This window comes from Sinohyriopsis cumingii, chromosome 17 (assembly GCF_028554795.1).
Source record: "Sinohyriopsis cumingii isolate HCF-2022 chromosome 17, ASM2855479v2, whole genome shotgun sequence".
In the NCBI taxonomy this organism is placed as follows: Eukaryota; Metazoa; Mollusca; class Bivalvia; order Unionida; family Unionidae; genus Sinohyriopsis; species Sinohyriopsis cumingii.
Genome location: NC_142977.1, coordinates 119,003,607 through 119,021,094, shown reverse-complemented (window position 1 = coordinate 119,021,094; position 17,488 = coordinate 119,003,607). Strand labels below are relative to the sequence as shown.

General features: G+C 36.7%; 1 protein-coding gene across 2 annotated transcripts in view; it reads left to right on the top strand.

The window, feature by feature from the left end:
- The window catches only part of LOC149779747 (uncharacterized), a 69,804-nt gene that overhangs the window by 21,904 nt on the left and 30,412 nt on the right, over positions 1-17,488 (top strand). The window contains exons 5-6 of one of the 2 annotated variants that reach the window (XM_089940607.1): positions 16-1,329; positions 5,654-5,857. In XM_089940607.1, coding sequence (XP_089796733.1) covers positions 16-1,329; positions 5,654-5,857 — 1,518 coding nt within the window. The remainder of the gene's footprint in view (positions 1-15; positions 1,330-5,653; positions 5,858-17,488) is intronic. The other variant, XM_089940608.1, reaches the window with a different exon arrangement.

Below are 17,488 nucleotides of genomic sequence, written 5' to 3'. Positions count from 1 at the left end.
TCTTTCTTTTTCTAGGAATCTGAAGTCAGTTCCAGAGGTCCCATGTCCTCAGTTAGTGTAAACAACCGTCACACCCGGATCATGAAAGAAATGCACAGTCTGCAGAAACTTGGCCGCCTTTGTGACATTACCCTAGCTGCTGGAGAAGGATCTGTTCCAGTCCATAGGCTAATCCTCATGGCATCTAGCATGTATTGTCAAACACATTTATCTCCCCTTGACCAAAACTATGGTCTGGAAAAGGTCACTATTGTGGGAGCTTCTTTCTCTGACATTCGAAACTTGGTTAATTTTATTTACACAGGGAAGATGGAACTCAACCAAACCAATGCCAAGAACATGCTTCGAATCTGTCAATTCCTGCAAATTGAAGATGGGGTTTCAGTGTGTCAAGTATTTTTGAAGAAATATAATAAGGAAGAGAGTTCAGGTGTCATTGGTAGTCAGCAAATGTGTGAGCAAGACATTCTGATAAAAAGAAACCAGATCCGTTCATGTTCCAAAATTGAACCACAGTGTGAGATTGTTTCTCGAGGGACTCAGACATTTTTTGATCCTTCTTTGAGCAGTGACACTGGGAATGATCAAGCAATGAGCACAATCTCAGTTGAAACCTCCATTGATGCATTTGTACCAGAAGCTGAACCTGTAAAAATGGAGGGTAATGAAAGTGATGATAATATGGAAGATGAAAGTAATGATGACAGTAATGACAACAGTAATGTTGATTTAGAGAATGATACTGGTGAAGATAATGCGCAGGAAGTGCAAAATGTACTTGATGTGCAGACAAATCAGGTTTCAAAGTTTGATCCTGAAGAACTGGATCTTGTTACAACCAGATTGGAAACTATAGAGGGGTTGTCAGAAATAAATGCTGACCATCCCAATGTTGTAATGCCTCTAACTCCTGCAGAAAGTAAAACAAATCTTCGAGTAGTTCCTGTGAAGTTAGTTGATGGAAAATTAGTTCCTGAAATAGATAAAGATGAGGACCCAGAATTGTTTGAAGAAGCAAAGAAAAAGATAAGTTTTCAGTATAGATATGCACGTCATAGCTTTCGTACAAAGAACAGACATGCCTTCCCGAAGAGAAAGATCAAATGTATTATTTGTGCAGCACAGTTTGAAAATTGGGATCAGTACAGAGATCATCGTAAGACAACTCATGCAGACCTTGTTGAAAACTTTCATCGTAAGTGGAAGAAGTATGCCTGTGATGTATGTGGATGGAGGACATCTAACAGACTTCAGTTTGTGGACCATAAGTACAAAATCCACAAACTTCCATATAGTGCAGAAGAGAAGGTCTTCAGTTGCCCTTTTGAGGTATGATTATTGAGTTTTAATGTTGTTAATTTGTTTTTATTTTCATGGGTTTTATTTTTCATATTTTAGAAGAAAAATATGTTTTGTATGAAAAATCTTTCCAATGGCCATTGTTTTTAACACTTTTTTCTTTTTCCCGGTTCTTTTGCCAGAAGGGCTAATCAAATTTAGTTTTCATCCCTTCATCCAGAACAGCATTTTCAGAAAATTTACTTGTCCCATCTACCTTTTCACTTGTTCCAAAATTACAGTCACTTGCCAAGATTTAATGACATTTAAGCATTATAATCCATAACAATAACCAAAGAAAATAATGTACAACATGTTTATTTTTTCACTGGGTGTAATTTCTCACTTTTCTGTTGCTAAGTTATCTCTTAAACACTTTTCAGCTCCAGTATGGTAGCATCACTACATCCATTGGCAAGAATTGAAAGCAATATACAGGAATTCATACTTTTCCTAACTTCTTTTCTCAAGGCTCAATCAATTGACTGGACAAAGACTCATGCCACAGGTCTGGTTTTGTAATGAATGACACCATTCTTCTCCTGGAGAAATGCACATAGCATTTCCATATCAGAAAAACTGCCTAAGGGCTTTCTTCTTGGTCAGCAAATTCAAGCTATGGATAATTATTAACACAAATTTGGCTGAAAACTTATCAGTCTCGCAGTTGTGTCATTTTTTACATGTTTGCTTTCACAGTCTGGCTTATGTCTCTTTGGGGAAATGGTTACCTCAGACATGTAGGCAGCCATGCATTTTAGCCCTCAACTTCCATGTAAAGTTTGCATTTTAGAATCTTCCATTTTACCTTCATTGCAACAAAAATTTGTAAACTCATTTTATCCACATAATAAAGATCACCTCATTTGACAAGTTTTAACACATTAACCTCAGGAGGTTTTTGTCATTTTAGCATGAAATTGGAGTAGGAAACACATTTTGAAAGCTATTTCTAAATGGATCCGAAAACACCAAATCCCAGGTGATCTTTTAATAACATACTGCCTAGTTGTGTTAGGAACATCGTTTTTCGCTGGCTATTTGTCACGCACATGAGCAGAAGGGTAAAAGTAGGATTGTTTTTTAAAAAATTTTGTGGCTAAATGGATCCATTATTTTTTTCTCAAGACTACTCTTTATTACAAATGCCCATCTTATCCTATTTTTTGCAAAGGTTTATCTGTCTGCTTGCAGTTCATACCGGTTAGCCTTAGATCTGAGACCAAAGAGTCTAAAATCCAGACACAAGATCGGATCCCAACCATGGGCCAATTTTGGATAGAAAAAAAATTGATTCCAGAAATTGAGGTTTTTCCCTCTGTATTTTGTAGTGCAACTAGAAATTCCAGATTATTTGGTATCATTATAGAGCTACATCTGTCTACCTTTCTATAATACCACCCACTTTAGTGTATCATGCATGACCATGACGCTACAGAGCTCGGCAGTAGGCTACTACCTCCTGCCACGTTAACTCATCGCTAGGGGTTAATGTGTTAAAGTGGACATAACATATATTTTGTTGTTTAAATTTAAATACGGACAACTCCATAGGTAATCATTTTGCTTCAAATGTAATATCGCACTTAGAAATTGTTCCTCTTTATAATCGGTTTGAATTTTGGAATCATTGGTCATTTAATCAATTCATAATGGAAGCCAATGCTATGCAGGTTAATTGTCTTTCATGAATTTGCCGGATTGAAATCAGGGGGTTATCGTTCATGAATATCTAGGTAAATACAATATAGCAAAGCCAATTAAAACATTGCTAGTTAATTGTACCATTTTTCTTTTTTTAAGTGTTTTGATAGGCCAATAATGTGGTTACTAAGCTCAGTATGCAGTTAAGCAGAAATAGAAGACACGCATTTGTGACTGCTATCAATGATTACTTATTGTGGTATATTGCAGGATAGGAAGGAATAAATGGAGAGAGGTAGATTCAAGCATGATATATGTTTAAGGGCATAAATGGCCAGATAAAGGTACAAAAGTGATGAAAGCATGAAAATTGGCACTTGCTCGACTTGCTTTAAAATAGGAAATAAGCACTAGCCTGACTTGTTTTAAATTAGGAAATAAGCACTAACTTGACTTGTTTTAAAATGAGAAATAAGCACTATCTAGACATAATTAAAGTAGAAAATAATCACTATCCAGACTTGTTTTAAAATAGGAAATAAGCAATAGCCAAACTTGTTTTAAAACAGAAAAAAAGCACTTGTCCTGGAATATTTCCTTGGAAATTTTACTTGTTTGACTTTGAAAAGGAATAATCCTGGACATCATGCTATGGGATTTAATCAGCCCTGGTTAGACCATTTTTCCTAATCCTAATTTTCCTAATTTTTTCCAAAATGACACATCATTCACTACTTTTTTATTCTAATTTTATGTTGATATGCAAATAAAAAATTGCTGTTTTGCAAAGTAATTCAATTTTGCCTAACAGTGTCTTTCCACTCAGTATATTTTGGGCAAAAGTGGAGATGGGTGCTTAAAAAGATAGAGGAGACCTGAACTAATGAGGGCTAGTATAAGAACATGCATTTGTTCACATGTATATTGGTTAATTCAGGAAAAGTTTTATTCTGTAAGTAATTTACATAAATTGAATACTATTTCTTTGGATAAAGTTGAGTTATATAATTCTGTTATATCCAACAATTTGGAGGAGGTTTAATGTTTTAACAATGGCTGTGAATCCACGGAAGATGACTAACATTCATTGTGTGTGATTGATGAGTAGGTAGTAGCAGCTGTGAACGATGCGTTTGATGAAAATATGCGATACACGGTGGAAAATATTTCTATTATCATAGGCATTGCTGTTTGGAATATATTGAAAAATTGTTTGAAGCTCAAAAAGGTTTGTGCAAGATGAGTCCTGCATTTGTTGATGACTGATCAAAATCTTGAAAATCTCAGCCTAAATGGAAAGTCTTTTCAATAGGGGTTTTTCACTAGAAGACTTCCTTATAGGTTCTCAGTGAAAATCTCAGCCTAAATGGAAAGTCTTTTCAATAGGGGTTTTTCACTAGAAGACTTTATAGGTTCTCAATGAAAATCTTAGCCTAAATGGAAAGTCTTTTCAATAGGGGTTTTTCACTAGAAGACTTCCTTATAGGTTCTCAATGAAAATGGTGCAAATCATTTATCCAGTATTGCTTCCATGATGGCTGTCATGAAAATCCTGTTTTCGTAACTCCTTAATGGATGGTCAAATTGACATGGCGATTTCATGGAAGGGCTAAATATGCTGTCAAGTGGTCCTCAATGAAGATGGTGCCAATCTAACAGTATAACTACCATAGCAGTTAATTTGAAAAAATCTTGTTATTGCTGAAGAATATCATAGAGGGTTTTGGAACTTGGCAGTTCTAATTAAAAATGGTTTTATCTTGAATCCCTGGAGATTCTTTTTGACCTGTAGAGAGCATCAGTCCCATATAAGAACTCTTTTTCAAGCTGTGGGATGGATGGCAGAGATGACTTTCTCTAGCTTTTATCTCCAGATCTTTCATCTCAAAATGCTTCTTTTGACCTGAAGGGTGTTATATCAGCAGCACAACAGGCTATTTTTCAAGGTCATTAGCACCTTTACAATTGCACAGCCACTTGACTTCTACTGGATTTGCAAGGGAACATTTTTTTTTACTAGTTGAGCCGATATATTTTTCAAGATTTAAGCTGCCTCACGTACCTTTTGGGTTTGAAGATGGGTCCCTCTGAGGGGTAAAGAGGTATTATGAACATGTAGTGTATTTAAATAAGGAACCACTTTTTAAGTAAAATGAAGTATGTTTCTTCAATAATACTTAACTGATCATAATATGGACACACCTTCCGAATCTCCTGGCAGGTACGGTTTACTGACAGAGCATGCATTTCTACTCCAGTAGTAACTGAAATGTGTATTGGATTTATCAGCAGTCCCCATATACAAAGGGATTATCTCATTTTTCTGTTTGTCTGTGTGGGCAGATGGCTTTAAGCTTTTTAATGGATACAGTCTACCTTGGGAGTTATGGACTTGCAAAGTTACCCCAAAGGTCTTAAGAGTCATCATTATGAAAAAAATCTATTGTTCTTAAAGAAATTGTATCATTAAAAAAGAATTATTCTTGTAGATTGTTTTAATTTGCACTTTGCTATTGAAAGAGGACCACTCATTAAGATTTAGAAATGCGAATGGCCAAAAAGTGGGTTTTAAATTATTGGGAAACAAATTGCCAGTGCAAGCCCTTCCATCAGTAGCATCTGTAGCTGTTGTTATAAAATGTCTACATGAACAATGTCTGTTTTTCTTCAGGGTTGTGACTTTAAAACCTGTCTTCGTGCCAAGATTGAAAATCACAAGGACATTCATCGAGAGAAGAAGATGTGTGAAGTGTGTGGGAAGAAGTACAAATCCACTGTAGGGCTTCAGTCTCATATGAAGAAACATCAGATCAACCCTGAAATGGCAGAATGTGAACTTTGTGGCAAGAAATTCCTCAGCGAATACAATCTCCGGGTATGAATAGTTTTGAGGATAAAAATTGTAAATGATTATTGAATCGTTAAGTTGCATAGTCTTATGTTCACCTGGATATAAGGCCAAATGAGCTTGTGGAATTGGCCTGTGTTCTTTGATCACTGTTCTTTACATGCCTTTTTCTCTACAACTGCTTATCAGAACTTAACCTATTTTTCAGAAAGAGTTATGGTATAAAGTCCTTTCAGGTTTATACAAATATTGCCAATCTACTCTCAAATAGGGCAACTATTACTAAAAATAAAAAACTTCTTTTAACTTTTTTCGAAATTGCTAAACAGAATTTGTTTAAAAAAATTGACATAGCACCCTTTCTTGAAAGCCTTTCAATTTTCTATGATTGATGCATATATGCCATCAAGTGTGACTTCCATTACTAAAAATAGAAAACACTTGAAACAACATTTCTCAAAAACTGCTGAACAGAATGAAACCGAATTTAACAGAAAGCATCTTGGCATAGAGGCTTTCTGGATTTGTACAGATCTTAAAAATGGGTAATTCTGCCAATGAAGCAAAAACAGAATGCAAGTGGAAATGAAATGCAGATTGAATGCATAAAATAAAATAAATCCAAAACAAAATAAATAATGAACACAAAAGAAACGATGAATGCATTTTAAAGGACATGGAGCACAAATACAAAATACAGAAAGAAGAAGGAACAGCTATGTAGCATTCTGGCCTCTCCACAAACTTTCTGGGGTCCTCACTCAATAAAAAAAAATTGTTTGATGTGAATTCTGGGCCCTTGCTGTGCCTGGACCCTCACCTCTCCCATGTAGTTGTGGTGGTTGCTTGGTCAGCTAAACTATTAAGAAGGATGAATGATAATAAAATGAAAATGAAATTTGAATGCATTTTATGAATGGATCTGAAAATCTATCATCCAGCATTTCATACATGCCAACCATTACGCTTTTGGCATAATCATTTCGCTTTTTTCCACTAAATTATGCCTTACGCATAAATGTATTCGGATTACGCGTTTTATTTATATCCCCCCTCCAAATTTTTTAAAATAATTTGTTTTCTCATTTTTATTAACATCCCATTAATCCCACAGACCATATTCTAGAAAAGACGGCTTCTATGTAACTACGATATAAGAATACGCTTGTCCGTAGACTTACATGCACTTTCCTAACAGTATTATGTTCTGTTTATAGCAGCACTGCTCTGGTGGCCTAGTGGTTTGAGTGTTTGTGTCGGATGTTTGTGGCATGATGTGCCATTGCTAGAAAACACTATAAACTTTCACACTGCAGACATCATAGCGATATGACTGAAATTTTTTTAAAGCTACATTAAAAATCCAAATCACACACACACACACACATTTATAGCAGCTGCCCTATTGCTAAGAAACATGTTGGTTTCTGTTTTCAAACTTTTGACCTTGGTTTCTATTCATAGCAGCTGTATGGCTTAGGAGAGAACAGGCTGGTTTTCTAACTTGTAATCATTGCTCGCAGATTCTTTGTTCAAATTGGTAATTGGTACAGAACCAGTCTGTAGGTATTTGGTGCTAAAAGTCAAGTCAGATTTATTCTAGTCGATGCATGTGTTAGAGTGAAAATGTTTTTCAAATAATTTCACAGATGGATTAGAAAAGATGAAAATTTGATTCAGAAATGAATACATGAACTACATATTACAGCGTTCCATTCTAGGGCAGCTTCATGTCCCTTGCATGTTTTGTGGAAAGAATTTTAATATTGGTCATCATGGTAAAAGAAAGAAACCAATTGGCTCGTTTTACTAACTCCAGTACTGTTTTTTTTTTTTTTTGTTTACAGTAGAACTAAATTGTGGACACAAATTTTATAATGCTGAGGCGTTTTGTACTGTGTTCTTAAAAGAACATAGACTACCCCTAACGTTAAAAGACTACATTGGTCCTTTGTTATAATGGATGTTTCCCGATTCCAAAGTTGCAGAAAATATGCATGTGCAAGAACAAAATCATCTAATATTGTTATGTGTTTAGCAGAAGATACTTCACTTAAAATTGCAGAAGCCATGCAAATTGGGCCGTTTAGTATTGCAACAGACAGGAGTAGTGATTATGATGACGAAAAGGGCAAAGTCAGAGTGCTCTTCTTTCATTACCAGAATTAACAGTAGATTCCACTGGAGAAAACAATATTTTATTTACTTGATAATGCTTTGAATAAATTTAAGTTGGCAGATCTGTATGGGGTTTTCAGCTGATGCTGCATCAGTGATAATGGAATTCAGAAAGGAGTTGCATTCTGTATTTTGAAAAATGTCTTCATCAGTGTAGATATCAGGTTGTCTCTGTCTTATGATGCACCATGCTGCAGGAAAGGCTGTTGATAAATTAGAAGGAGAGCTCCTGAAGTATCAAATTGGCACTCCACCTGACAATGTACTTCATGCAGACAGAGTTGATTTTTTCTTTATTTTGCCATCTAAAAGACCCAATAACTGGAAGATATAAATTTCCTCTTCTTTGTCAGGTTATAAAAGGAATATTGGTTCTTTACCATTCTAATGCTGACTGTGAGAGATTGTTCAACATTGTTAACAAAAGTAAAACTGAATTTAGATCCGGGCTCTTTAGTAACCCAGCACTTAGTGATCTACTAGTGGGCAAAACATTTATAGTCTCAGCTGGTACAAAGTGTTTTGAAATGCAATATGAGAGTCTGTTGCTTTTTGAAGCTCAAAGTGTTATATACGAAAACTTGAAGCAGTAATTGATGTTAAAAGTCCAGACGGGTAAATAATTCATTATGTTCACATGCTCATTTAATTTTTATCATGTTATATGTGGATTACTCTTTTTCTGCTCGGATTACTCTTTTTAGTCCACTTGGATTACACTTTTTCCTTGCCAGGGGTTGGCATGTATGGTATTTTGGCCTGTAGATATATTTCTGTAGGTATAAGCTATGATAATCTGGAATCAGGTTCATTACACTAGCTGGCAATTTTCAACTAAACATAGGAAAGTGTATTACAAAAGCTATATTCAATCATACCTGGACTACGGTAGTGTTAGTTGGGGAAACATGTCAGACATAAATATTTGCAAGTTATTCTGCTTGCAAGAAACGGCTTACAGATCTTGTCCTTGATAATGCTGAGAGCATCCCAAAAGCAGTGAATAATAATAAAATGTTAACAGTAAGTGAATGAATATTATTGAGAAAGGTTAAACAGTTTGACCCCATTGTATCTTAAGGGACTATTTTATCCTAGAAAACAAGCAACACTACAACTTTAAGGTTAAATCAGCTGACCAACTTTTCATTCGAAAACCAAATAAAGAAAGCTGTAAGAAATGTTTTCAGTAGATGTGACCACTTATTTGGAACAGAATCCCAAAGGATATTTAAAAAAGTGAAAAAATGAATGTTGAATTCATGCTCCTCAAGGTGAATTTTCCAATAGGAAATATTAGAAAATTGATGGGTTGCTTTCCATAGACCTTATGTTTATGACACCAACTATACTAAAATATAACCTTTTTAAACCAATACTTTATTTATTATTTTACAAAATATATTGACCAACATTGATTCGGTTCCATTTTAAGAAACGCACACAAAAAATACAAAACAGGTAACAAGCAATCTTTAATTCATCCATCAATGAGAAAAATCTTTGTCCTGGTCAAACACAAAAAATAGCAGTGGTTGATAACCCATGCTGTGTGTTTATGTATGACTTGGTGTTTATTTTTCTACTTTTGTGTTACTATTAATTCACTTAAACACAAGACTGAGGTCAGTCAGATATGCATAAATTGGGAGTTACTGTATGAAGTTGTGTATTGATGTTTGTGTTAATGCTTATGGAATGGTCCTCTTCTGTCCATTGTCCTTCTGTCTGTTAGCACAAGTATCTTATCACTAATTCTCCTGGACTACATGGAGGGTTGCCATGAAACTTTATATTCCTCCAGTCTAGTTTGTCCTGAATAAAAATCGTGACAATCTGAAGTCCATTTTGGCCACTATGGCAGCCTTAATTAAAAATCTTGTTATTGTTGTTCATCCTGAATGGATGGTCATATTGCAGTGAGGTTATCACTATCCTGAATGGATAGTCGTATCGCAGTGAGGTTATCACTATCCTGAATGGATAGTCGTATCGCAGTGAGGTTATCACTATCCTGAATGGATAGTCGTATCGCAGTGAGGTTATCACTATCCTGAATGGATAGTCGTATCGCAGTGAGGTTATCACTATCCTGAATGGATAGTCGTATCGCAGTGAGGTTATCACTATCCTGAATGGATAGTCGTATCGCAGTGAGGTTATCACTATCCTGAATGGATAGTCGTATCGCAGTGAGGTTATCACTATCCTGAATGGATAGTCGTATCGCAGTCATATCGCAATGAGGTTATCACTATCCTGAATGGATAGTCATATCGCAGTGAGGTTATCACTATCCTAAATGGATAGTCATATCGCAGTGAGGTTATCACTATCCTAAATGGACAGTCATATCGCAATGAGGTTATCACTATCCTGAATGGATAGTCGTTATCACTATCCTGAATGGACAGTCATATTGCAGTGAGGTTATCACTATCCTGAATGGATAGTCATATTGCAATGAGGTTATCACTATCCTAAATGGATAGTCGTATCGCAATGAGGTTATCACTATCCTGAATGGATAGTCATATTGCAGTGAGGTTATCACTATCCTGAATGGATGGTCGTATCGCAATGAGGTTATCACTATCCTGAATGGATAGTCATATTGCAATGAGGTTATCACTATCCTGAATGGATAGTCATATTGCAATGAGGTTATCACTATCCTAAATGGATAGTCGTATCGCAGTGAGGTTATCACTATCCTAAATGGATAGTCGTATCGCAATGAGGTTATCACTATCCTGAATGGACAGTCATATTGCAGTGAGGTTATCACTATCCTAAATGGATAGTCGTATCGCAATGAGGTTATCACTATCCTAAATGGATAGTCGTATCGCAATGAGGTTATCACTATCCTGAATGGATAGTCGTATCACAATGAGGTTATCACTATCCTGAATGGATAGTCGTATCACAGTGAGGTTATCACTATCCTGAATGGATAGTCGTATCACTATCCTGAATGGATAGTCGTATCACAATGAGGTTATCACTATCCTGAATGGATAGTCGTATCGCAATGAGGTTATCACTATCCTGAATGGATAGTCGTATCGCAATGAGGTTATCACTATCCTGAATGGATAGTCGTATCGCAATGAGGTTATCGCTATCCTGAATGGATGGTCATATTGCAGTGAGGTTATCACTATCCTGAATGGATAGTCGTATCGCAGTGAGGTTATCACTATCCTGAATGGATAGTCGTATCGCGGTGAGGTTATCACTATCCTGAATGGATAGTCGTATCGCAGTGAGGTTATCACTATCCTGAATGGATAGTCGTATCGCAGTGAGGTTATCACTATCCTGAATGGATAGTCGTATCGCAGTGAGGTTATCACTATCCTGAATGGATAGTCGTATCGCAGTGAGGTTATCACTATCCTGAATGGATAGTCGTATCGCAGTGAGGTTATCACTATCCTGAATGGATAGTCGTATCGCAGTGAGGTTATCACTATCCTGAATGGATAGTCGTATCGCAGTCATATCGCAATGAGGTTATCACTATCCTGAATGGATAGTCATATCGCAGTGAGGTTATCACTATCCTAAATGGATAGTCATATCGCAGTGAGGTTATCACTATCCTAAATGGACAGTCATATCGCAATGAGGTTATCACTATCCTGAATGGATAGTCGTTATCACTATCCTGAATGGACAGTCATATTGCAGTGAGGTTATCACTATCCTGAATGGATAGTCATATTGCAATGAGGTTTTCACTATCCTAAATGGATAGTCGTATCGCAATGAGGTTATCACTATCCTGAATGGATAGTCATATTGCAGTGAGGTTATCACTATCCTGAATGGATGGTCGTATCGCAATGAGGTTATCACTATCCTGAATGGATAGTCATATTGCAATGAGGTTATCACTATCCTGAATGGATAGTCATATTGCAATGAGGTTATCACTATCCTAAATGGATAGTCGTATCGCAGTGAGGTTATCACTATCCTAAATGGATAGTCGTATCGCAATGAGGTTATCACTATCCTGAATGGACAGTCATATTGCAATGAGGTTATCACTATCCTAAATGGATAGTCGTATCGCAATGAGGTTATCACTATCCTAAATGGATAGTCGTATCGCAATGAGGTTATCACTATCCTGAATGGATAGTCGTATCACAATGAGGTTATCACTATCCTGAATGGATAGTCGTATCACAGTGAGGTTATCACTATCCTGAATGGATAGTCGTATCACTATCCTGAATGGATAGTCGTATCACAATGAGGTTATCACTATCCTGAATGGATAGTCGTATCGCAATGAGGTTATCACTATCCTGAATGGATAGTCGTATCGCAATGAGGTTATCACTATCCTGAATGGATAGTCGTATCGCAATGAGGTTATCGCTATCCTGAATGGATGGTCATATTGCAATGAGGTTATCACTATCCTGAATGGATAGTCGTATCGCAGTGAGGTTATCACTATCCTGAATGGATAGTCGTATCGCAGTGAGGTTATCACTATCCTGAATGGATAGTCGTATCGCAGTGAGGTTATCACTATCCTGAATGGATAGTCGTATCGCAGTGAGGTTATCACTATCCTGAATGGATAGTCGTATCGCAGTGAGGTTATCACTATCCTGAATGGATAGTCGTATCGCAGTGAGGTTATCACTATCCTGAATGGATAGTCGTATCGCAGTCATATCGCAATGAGGTTATCACTATCCTGAATGGATAGTCATATCGCAGTGAGGTTATCACTATCCTAAATGGACAGTCATATCGCAATGAGGTTATCACTATCGTGAATGGATAGTCGTTATCACTATCCTGATTTGACAGTTATATTGCAATGAAGTTATCACTATCCTGAATGGATAGTCATATTGCAGTGAGGTTATCACTATCCTGAATGGATAGTCATATTGCAATGAGGTTATCACTATCCTAAATGGATAGTCGTATCGCAATGAGGTTATCACTATCCTGAATGGATAGTCATATTGCAGTGAGGTTATCACTATCCTGAATGGATAGTCGTATCGCAGTGAGGTTATCACTATCCTGAATGGATAGTCATATTGCAATGAGGTTATCACTATCCTGAATGGATAGTCATATTGCAATGAGGTTATCACTATCCTAAATGGATAGTCGTATCGCAGTGAGGTTATCACTATCCTAAATGGATAGTCGTATCGCAATGAGGTTATCACTATCCTGAATGGACAGTCATATCGCAATGAGGTTATCACTATCCTAAATGGATAGTCGTATCGCAATGAGGTTATCACTATCCTGAATGGATAGTCGTATCGCAATGAGGTTATCACTATCCTGAATGGATAGTCGTATCGCAGTGAGGTTATCACTATCCTGAATGGATAGTCGTATCGCAGTGAGGTTATCACTATCCTGAATGGATAGTCGTATCGCAGTCATATCGCAATGAGGTTATCACTATCCTGAATGGATAGTCATATCGCAGTGAGGTTATCACTATCCTAAATGGATAGTCATATCGCAGTGAGGTTATCACTATCCTAAATGGACAGTCATATCGCAATGAGGTTATCACTATCCTGAATGGATAGTCGTTATCACTATCCTGAATGGACAGTCATATTGCAGTGAGGTTATCACTATCCTGAATGGATAGTCATATTGCAATGAGGTTATCACTATCCTAAATGGATAGTCGTATCGCAATGAGGTTATCACTATCCTGAATGGATAGTCATATTGCAGTGAGGTTATCACTATCCTGAATGGATGGTCGTATCGCAATGAGGTTATCACTATCCTGAATGGATAGTCATATTGCAATGAGGTTATCACTATCCTGAATGGATAGTCATATTGCAATGAGGTTATCACTATCCTAAATGGATAGTCGTATCGCAGTGAGGTTATCACTATCCTAAATGGATAGTCGTATCGCAATGAGGTTATCACTATCCTGAATGGACAGTCATATTGCAATGAGGTTATCACTATCCTAAATGGATAGTCGTATCGCAATGAGGTTATCACTATCCTAAATGGATAGTCGTATCGCAATGAGGTTATCACTATCCTGAATGGATAGTCGTATCACAATGAGGTTATCACTATCCTGAATGGATAGTCGTATCACAGTGAGGTTATTACTATCCTGAATGGATAGTCGTATCACTATCCTGAATGGATAGTCGTATCACAATGAGGTTATCACTATCCTGAATGGATAGTCGTATCGCAATGAGGTTATCACTATCCTGAATGGATAGTCGTATCGCAATGAGGTTATCACTATCCTGAATGGATAGTCGTATCGCAATGAGGTTATCGCTATCCTGAATGGATGGTCATATTGCAATGAGGTTATCACTATCCTGAATGGATAGTCGTATCGCAGTGAGGTTATCACTATCCTGAATGGATAGTCGTATCGCAGTGAGGTTATCACTATCCTGAATGGATAGTCGTATCGCAGTGAGGTTATCACTATCCTGAATGGATAGTCGTATCGCAGTGAGGTTATCACTATCCTGAATGGATAGTCGTATCGCAGTGAGGTTATCACTATCCTGAATGGATAGTCGTATCGCAGTGAGGTTATCACTATCCTGAATGGATAGTCGTATCGCAGTGAGGTTATCACTATCCTGAATGGATAGTCGTATCGCAGTCATATCGCAATGAGGTTATCACTATCCTGAATGGATAGTCATATCGCAGTGAGGTTATCACTATCCTAAATGGACAGTCATATCGCAATGAGGTTATCACTATCCTGAATGGATAGTCGTTATCACTATCCTGAATGGACAGTTATATTGCAATGAAGTTATCACTATCCTGAATGGATAGTCATATTGCAGTGAGGTTATCACTATCCTGAATGGATAGTCATATTGCAATGAGGTTATCACTATCCTAAATGGATAGTCGTATCGCAATGAGGTTATCACTATCCTGAATGGATAGTCATATTGCAGTGAGGTTATCACTATCCTGAATGGATAGTCGTATCGCAATGAGGTTATCACTATCCTGAATGGATAGTCATATTGCAATGAGGTTATCACTATCCTGAATGGATAGTCATATTGCAATGAGGTTATCACTATCCTAAATGGATAGTCGTATCGCAGTGAGGTTATCACTATCCTAAATGGATAGTCGTATCGCAATGAGGTTATCACTATCCTGAATGGATAGTCATATCGCAATGAGGTTATCACTATCCTAAATGGATAGTCGTATCGCAATGAGGTTATCACTATCCTGAATGGATAGTCGTATCGCAATGAGGTTATCACTATCCTGAATGGATAGTCGTATCGCAGTGAGGTTATCACTATCCTGAATGGATAGTCATATCGCAGTGAGGTTATCACTATCCTGAATGGATAGTCGTATCGCAGTGAGGTTATCACTATCCTGAATGGATAGTCGTATCGCAGTGAGGTTATCACTATCCTGAATGGATAGTCGTATCACAATGAAGTTATCACTATCCTAAATGGATAGTCGTATCGCAATGAGGTTATCACTATCCTGAATGGATAGTCGTATCGCAGTGAGGTTATCACTATCCTAAATGGATAGTCGTACCGCAATGAGGTTATCACTATCCTGAATGGATGGTCGTATCGCAATGAGGTTATCACTATCCTGAATGAACAGTCCTATTGCAATGAGGTTATCACTATCCTGAATGGATAGTCGTATCGCAATGAGGTTATCACTATCCTAAATGGATAGTCGTATCGCAATGAGGTTATCACTATCCTAAATGGATAGTCGTATCGCAATGAGGTTATCACTATCCTAAATGGATAGTCGTATCACAATGAGGTTGTCACTATCCTAAATGGATAGTCGTATCGCAATGAGGTTATCACTATCCTGAATGGATAGTTGTATCGCAATGAGGTTATCACTATCCTGAATGGATAGTCATATCGCAATGAGGTTATCACTATCCTGAATGGATAGTCATATTGCAATGAGGTTATCACTATCCTAAATGGATGGTCGTATCATAATGAGGTTGTCACTAAAATACTCCCTGTGATGTCAAGTTGGTCCTAAGAAATGGTACTGATCCAACATCCAATATGCCCACCATAGTGGTCATCTCGACAGTCTTGTTTTCACTACTCCTTCTGAGTAGATGTTCATATCTACATGAGGTTTTCACTAGAAGACTTTGTATGATGTCTGTTAGGTCCTGAATAAAAATTGCGTTGGTCGGATGTCCATTATGGCTACTAAGGGTAACACAGAAAATTTTTGTACAACAGCATACTGTGGTGTTTCTGAAAATAATGCGATATGTATGAGAGTATAATGCAGTTAGATATTAGAGACTGACAATGTAACATTCTGTCTGCAAGCAGCTGAAAAAAATGTCTTGCTCTGATTTAAAGCAAAATAACACATTTTATCCACCATATTATTTGAGACAAAAATAATTATCTTGAGATAAAATAAAATAGCTGAAAAGAAAATTGCAACCCCACACTCCCCCAATTTATATGGTCAATACCTTAATGTAGATGAATTTGCTATGTTTGTGTTAAATTGATGTGTAAGTAGTAATCTAAAAACTGTTACTAATATGGGATAAGTCAGCGTGTATTATAGCTGACACCCAGTGAAATGCTGACATTAGAGAACATGTTGATAATAATTGGAAATGTTAATACTGAAGCCTACAGTTTAACAGCTACACTGTTGACATAATAATTGGAAGTGTTAATACTGAAGCCTACAATTTAACAGCTACACTGTTGACATAATAATTGGAAGTGTTAATACTGAAGCCTACAATTTAACAGCTACACTGTTGACATAATAATTGGAAGTGTTAATAATGAAGCCTACAATTTAACAGCTACACTGTTGACATAATAATTGGAAGTGTTAATACTGAAGCCTACAATTTAACAGCTACACTGTTGACATAATAATTGGAAGTGTTAATAATGAAGCCTACAATTTAACAGCTACACTGTTGACATAATAATTGGAAGTGTTAATACTGAAGCCTACAATTTAACAGCTACACTGTTGACATAATAATTGGAAGTGTTAATACTGAAGCCTACAATTTAACAGCTACACTGTTGACATAATAATTGGAAGTGTTAATAATGAAGCCTACAATTTAACAGCTACACTGTTGACATAATAATTGGAAATGTTAATAATGAAGCCTACAATTTAACAGCTACACTGTTGACATAATAATTGGAAGTGTTAATACTGAAGCCTACAATTTAACAGCTACACTGTTGACATAATAATTGGAAGTGTTAATACTGAAGCCTACAATTTAACAGCTACACTGTTGACTTAATAATTGGAAGTGTTAATACTGAAGCCTACAATTTAACAGCTACACTGTTGACATAATAATTGGAAGTGTTAATAATGAAGCCTACAATTTAACAGCTACACTGTTGACATAATAATTGGAAGTGTTAATAATGA